This window comes from Pinus tabuliformis, chromosome 3_1 (assembly GCF_031772625.1).
Source record: "Pinus tabuliformis cultivar Carrire ecotype Pingquan chromosome 3_1, CPIR1, whole genome shotgun sequence".
NCBI lineage: Eukaryota > Viridiplantae > Streptophyta > Pinopsida > Pinales > Pinaceae > Pinus > Pinus tabuliformis.
In genome coordinates this window covers 228,470,454-228,477,540 of record NC_142301.1, presented here as the reverse complement: position 1 = coordinate 228,477,540, position 7,087 = coordinate 228,470,454, and the positions used below count along the sequence as shown (strand labels likewise).

General features: G+C 33.7%; 1 protein-coding gene across 1 annotated transcript; it reads left to right on the top strand.

The window, feature by feature from the left end:
* The first annotated feature begins 800 nt into the window (after positions 1-800).
* LOC149186629 (homeobox-leucine zipper protein PROTODERMAL FACTOR 2-like) lies at positions 801-5,315 on the top strand. The gene is made up of 12 exons (XM_089409405.1): positions 801-834; positions 935-993; positions 1,112-1,305; positions 1,451-1,568; positions 1,670-1,858; positions 2,698-3,135; positions 3,263-3,364; positions 3,696-3,899; positions 4,001-4,163; positions 4,289-4,557; positions 4,687-4,782; positions 4,944-5,315. The coding sequence occupies exons 1-12, from the start codon at positions 801-803 to the stop codon at positions 5,313-5,315; spliced, it is 2,238 nt and encodes a 745-aa protein (XP_089265531.1).
* Positions 5,316-7,087: the final 1,772 nt, after the last annotated feature.

The window sequence follows — 7,087 nt, the reverse complement described above, 5'->3', positions numbered from 1 at the left end:
TGTTGGTTTAGATTGTCTCTAGTTGGAACAAGGTTTCCCAAAATACATCATTGGAGGAGACAAGCTATTGCAACAAATTTTGGTTTTCACAATTTATTCCACGACAATAAGGGATTTTCATGTTTTTTTGGTCCTTAATGAGAAAGGCATAACATGATTTTGGAGCCACAATCTTCCCATTTTTATTTTGAATTAATTTTTCAATTTTATTATTATGAAATTTTGTTTATTCAATGTTATTTATATTTTGAGTAAATTAGAAAGTTTTATGGTTTTTTTAATATTATTATTTAGATATATAATTTTTTTTTAATAATAATAATTACATTAATATTTACACATAAAAATTCTTATTATTAATACGGAAAATAATATAGTATAGTTTAAAACGACACATACATATAATCTGATTTTTAATAGTTTAATAATCATTTTGTATATAATGCATTATATTATAAAATTGTAAAAGAAATTGCAACTAAAGTCACATACAAATATTTAATAAAATATAAGTAATCGATTTAAGTTGTGTGACGTGATTAGTTAACATTTTTGTAATAGATTTTATTACATAATGAATATATTCTCTTTAAAAATAAAAATAAAATAAAATAAAATTAACTTACTCAACGATCAAAGTGAAAACAAGTGAAATATATGCTTAAAATAAACAATTGCTTTATAAGAATATCAAAACCAATAAGCTCAATTAACTGTGTAAATAGGTTAAAATATTCTTAACATGAAAATGGAACTAACAGATTGTGCGACACACACAGCATCGATTTTGGTTGTCAGCAATGACATTTAGTTTTGGTAGCTTGGCTATGGCTGGTGCTGTGATATTAATATAATAAGTTGAGATAAAATACCATTTTCTGGTATTTGATCCAATGACATGTCTAATGATGCAGTGATTGATTGTCCTTAACAGATACTGAACATACATATATGGCCAAGGGAAACTCCACTCCAGAGCTTTCTTTGAAGCTGGTATGTCCTGAAATTTTGAATTGTAATGAGAGTAGAAATCTTGAATTAGTCTGTTATCAATAGGACAGAGATGCTATAGGGGTATTTTTATAATAGTTAAGATGGGCATCTTTGACAGAAAAGTGGAGGTGATTCAAAAGGTAAGATGAATAGAGACCTTGGGAAGACCAAAGTAGATGGTGAATATGATACTAAGTCGGACAGCGACGATGTGATGAGGAGCCCACCAGGGGATGATCAAAATAGCAGTCAACGTGAAACGAGGAAGCTTTATCACAGACATACTCCACAAAAGCTACAGGAATTGGAGGCGTAAGTCATGAAACTACTCTTGTTTTACATGGTTTCCTCGATAAATATAATTTTGTGTTCTATGTTTGTTATGAAATTACTCTTGCTTTGCTTCGTTTCCTAGCCAGTCTTCCGAATAAAGTTCATTTGTGTTTGTTGTGTACAGGTTTTTCAAGGAATGTCCCCATCCTAACGAAAATCAACGTGTACAACTTAGCAAAAAAGTGCAGGTTACGCCTACCCAAATAAGGTTTTGGTTTCAAAATCGTCGCACTCAGGTTAAGGTATGCATTTTTCCAATTTTTTCTGCACAATGTCATTAACAATTATTTGCCTTTCTACTTCATTTACCTGATACTCATCTGCTAACTCTTGGATTGGTTAGACTAAACAAGAGCGTCACGAAAATGCAACTTTGAGGGAGGAGCATGAAAGACTTCTAATGGAAAATCGTTTAATGAAAGAAGCAATGACGAACTGTAGCTGTTGCCATTGTGGAGGACCTGCGATGCTCACGGAGAAGTCTTTGGAAGACCAAGAACTGCGGTTGGAGAACATCAGATTAAAACATGAGGTTTGCTTCCACTGCCATTTAAACATAGTTTAGCTTTAACTCTGAGAAATTAATATTGAAGGGAATTTTCCAAATGAAATCGGTGCATTTCATGTTCGAAACGGTTTCATACATTTATTAAAACTAAGCAAACTCTTATTTTTTGTTTCAGGGTATTGGTTTGAAGTTAAGCTAGGATTTTTAAACTTATATTTGTCATTTAGTTCTTCCTTTCAGTAGTAATTATTTGTTTTTCTTTCTGCTGAAATGAAATTAATCCTGCTAATGCACGAATTGGTAAGCAGAAAACTCAGAGATTGTGGAAAACCGCCTTCTCCCAACTGGTTTTGGAATTGTGATTTTTCTTGTGGGAAGTGGGCTATATGTTTATGACCGTTTTTAACGATTTGTAATTACTAACTATATGATTGAAAGACCGTGGTGTTGATTTTTGGTTTGTAAGTGGTCCAATTTGATGGCTGGAGCTACCCAGCCATATATTGGGTATTTAATGTCTTTAGATCAGCACATAATACGGGAGTGGGCAAATATTATTTAATGTCGAATTTGTCCACTCCCATGTTATGGCGTTAAGTGACGTGATGCTGGTTAACTCTTTCCCAATTTGATATTCATGGAAGCGTTCTATCAAACATTAAATTCTTAAAATAATTATACTGTGCTGGTGGGTTATAGAATATTATGGGTTATAGAATATTATTTTTTGACAAAAATAATTGTGTGTTTCTTTTTCCGATTGTGCAGTTGCAGAGAGTTACTGCGATTGTAGAAAATCTGCCTGGAGCATCACTTTCTCCTTTGACAAAAATAATTGTATGTTTCTTTTTCCGATTGTGCAGTTGCAGAGAGTTACTGCGATTGTAGAAAATCTGCCTGGAGCATCACTTTCTCCTGTACACGATACTTCTCTGAGTCTGGCAACTGGTAGTGCTGGTGTCATCAATCTTGTAAATCCCGCTTTGAATTCCCTGGACGGGCTTTCCACTGTCGATGTTGCAGGCCGACACGGAAGTCCAAGTGGGATCGACAAATCCTCAGCAAAAGAACTTGCTGTGGCATCCATGGATCAACTCATCAGAATTGCTCGACTGCAACAGCCTTTCTGGATCAAAAGTCCTCACGATGGGATAAAGGAAACGCTGAACCATGACGAATATTTTCGCCAATTCCCAAGGGTCATTGGTCAGAAACAGATGGGATACGGAACCGAGGGAAGCAGAGATGCTGGCACTGTGCTTATCAATAGCATGGATCTGGTGGAGATACTTATGAATTCGGTATGTAAGAAAACAACCATCGATTGTGACAACACCATTTCATCTTCTTGCCTACTTGATCGATTTCTAACTACTGCTACTGTACACACTGTTGAACTAACTAACTGAACTTTCGTATACAATTCAGAACCGTTATTCGGAAATGTTCGCGTCAATTGTTTCCAGTGCCACGACCTTGGAGGTCTTATGCGATGGTGTAGGGGGTACCATGAACGGCAAAATCCAACTGGTATGTTAATCTTTTATTCAGATCTGAGTATTGGTAGAGGGAAGTGAAGTGCTCTAAAATACCTAATCAGATTAGGCCTCATTATTTAATTCCAGGATATTAGATTAAAAACATTTTAGCTTTGAATTGGAAAATCAAGTATTTTCTCATTATTTAAGTCCAGGAATTTAGATTAAAAACGCTTTAGCTTTGAATTAGAAATTTAAATATTTTTACTTTTCTAAAGCTTAGTAATGGTCTCTAAAATATTTTATTTGTGAAGCGAATTATACATATTTCTTTATCGATGCATAAGGTAGAATCTCATTAGAAATACTGAATGTCATAACAGATGTATATGGAGCTCCATGTTCTCTCACCGCTTGGTCCACTTAGAGAATTCTATTTCTTAAGGTTCTGCCAGCAGCTTGGTGCAGGAGTCTGGGCCGTCGTAGATGTTTCGGCAGACAGTTTGGAGGAGAACTCAATTCCGGTGAATTGCAAGAGGCAGCCATCGGGATTAATAATTCAAGACCTCCCTGGCAATTGCTCAAATGTAATTGCTCATAACAATTATTCCATGTTATCGAATTAATATCCATGGTTCCTTGCCTACAGGTTTTCATTGCTGACTGACTCATTAACTGTTTACAACAGGTTACCTGGGTAGAGCACATCGATTATGACCATAGAGGTGTGGACTGCATGTATCATTCTGTGGTCAGCTCCGGATTGGCGTTTGGATCTCAGCGTTGGCTCTCAGCACTGCAGCACCAATGCCAACGTCTAGCTCTCATGGAGCTAAATGCAGATACGACTGGTAAACCTTGTTACCTATCAACCTTATATTCTATTACTATGAATCTATTTTCATCCAAAAATATTTATTTATATTCCATTACTATGAATCTATTTTCATCTAAAAATGTTTATTTCCCGGATCAGCTTTCCCAGATCCCAGAGGTCGGCAAAGCTTGCTGAAACTTGCTCAGCGAATGACGAGTGATTTCTGTGCTAGCCTGAGTCCATCGGCGGTTCACAACTGGGCTAAGTTATCTGACAACGGTGATGAGGATATTCGAGTGTCCACACGGCAGAACATGGAGAACCCCGAGTTTCCTGGCCTTGTGATGTGTGCTGCCACTTCAGTCTGGCTTCCGGTTAATCATCAGAAATCGTTCAATTTCCTGCAAGATCTGAAACGTCGAAGCCAGGTTTAATGACTTATTCTTCACCCAATATCTAATAGATAGAATTGATCCAGTGATTAACTTATATATAATACTAAGATAATTGCCGTTAAAAATTTGTCACCACTAACATTTCGAGATCAAATAATGCAGTGGGATATGCTCTCTACCGGTGAAACAAAGCAAGAAATAACCCGCATTGTGATGGGAGAAGATCATCGGAACAGTGTTAGGCTCCTCGCATCAAATGTAAGTGTTGGAGCTTCATGCTCCATATATGTAGAAGTAAATGAGTAATGAGAAAGAAATATGAGTTGTCTTTCAATCAATGTCATGAATCTTTGCAATTCATGCCATGAATCTTATACCCTATTATTAATATCTCAATTTGTTTATTTCAATATTTGCAGGGTATCAATACCAGTCAGACAGCATTGACTTTACAGGAGTGTTGTACAGGTTCTTCGGGGTCTATTATTGTTTATGCTCCTTTTGATATGGCTTCCATGAATGCAGTGATGCATGGAGGTGAACCTGATCATGTTTCTGTTTTGCCATCTGGCTTTGTAATTCTCCCAGATGGACTTGATATTGGAAGTAACTTCAGCAATATTCATAAAGGAGGAACTATTTTGACAGTTGCATTCCAGATAATGTTGGCCACTATGGCGACACCTAGGGCTACCATGGAAGATTTGCAAGCGGTGCAACCGTTGATCACCGGCACTGTACAGAAGATCAGATCAGCGTTGATTGCGGATGTTTATTCATACTGTTGCTGAATTATTTTGATGTGATTTATATTTCATGGTTTTCTTATTTATCTGTTCCAATCTTACACTACCTGCAAAACAATAACAAAGGACGGCTGATGAGGTTGTGATGGATATCGATAATGTTTAATTGAAATAGGGTATGTCATCCAGTATAAAGTTTTTGAGAAAAAGGTTCTCTAGATTCTCTGAAGCCGATAGCATAATGAATTGCCAAAAGCAATTGGTAATCGTTGCTTCGGTTATGCATTTGGCAGTGAAGAACGCACCAAGTATATCCTTGCCAACTGGGAAAGGACAATTATACATCAAAAATCCCCTCACATTTCTAGGGTAATTAAGAACTTTTGTTGTAGGTATTGAATCAATTGTTCATGGACTTCATCACTTTGCAAGGGTTATGGTTCTGATATTAACTTAGTTTATCTACTACTGAACATTTTGGCCGGAGAAATGAAGTTTCAATCTTGAGATTATAAATGCCATTATCTGAGCTTGTCTGTGCTATGTGTTGTTTAAATTTGCATTTTATTTTAAGTTTAAAGTGTCTCTGATTCAAGGTTTGGAGAATTTTGGGCATCCTTTCATTTTTTTTTTTTTCACTGCATTGGTTTGCTGGAGTTATTTAACATTTAAAAAGTCTTATTGTTTTTTCTAAAATCTTCAAAATATTAGAAAATTTTATGTTTATTATTTAAAAATTATTTGATTGCTATATGTAAAATAATATTATTTATTTAGAAATTAAAAAGAGATTACATTATGAAATTTTACTATATTATTTTTCCACTGTATTGTATTGTATTATATTATTTTTCCACTGTATTGTATTGTATTGTATTGTATTATTTTTTCACTGTATTGTATTGTTTTTGAAAGCTATAGACTCTATATTTATGTATCTCTATATTTATGTATCTCTTTATGTATTGAAGTTTTTATTAAAGATGTTTTAAATGCTACATTTTTCCTAAAATTTTATATATTTAGATGGTACTATAATAAATGAACTTGTTATATGGTATTATAGTATTTAGTTTTATTTTATTTATATATTAATTGAAATTTCTAAACAATTTTATTGGATTGGAAGTAATAGTTAATTTGAATTTTTATAAATACTTCCATTATTTTATACAAATTGAAATGTTTTAAAAATTTGAAAAATTTGAGAATTTAAAAAATATAATTTAAGAAGATAAATAATATATTGTATAATAAAAATAATAATATATTTTATTTGGAATGAATATATTGTAAAGTTTGTATGAAAATTTTATTAATAGTAATATAATAGTGTATAATGTTGATATATTGGCCCTAGGCCCTAAAATTCAAATAGTTAACACAATAAGAATACATCTAAAAATAAGAAATAATTAATTAATAAATAAAATATTTAGGGGAGAACTATTGGCCTATCATTCCTCTCTTAACTCACACACTTATATGTCTCATGGGCTCACCTAGATTTATACAAGTAGATTTGAACCCAAAGTAGGTTCTAGATACTAAATAAACCTCCACAATATCTCTCATGGTCCATAAAATCTCTCACTTAATCCCTTGTTCCTAGATAATATCCAATTAACCCAAAAATTCTCCCAATTCTTGCAAAATACTCTCAAACCTTCTCCTATTTACAATAATTCTCATTCTCTCTTAAAACTATAGAAAAATACAATAAATAATTAAATCCTAACTTAGGAAAATAAATTCTTTAGTAAAAATTCAAACGTAGGTTAGATGCACTTGACTCCCTCGGTAAAAGAAAATCATGG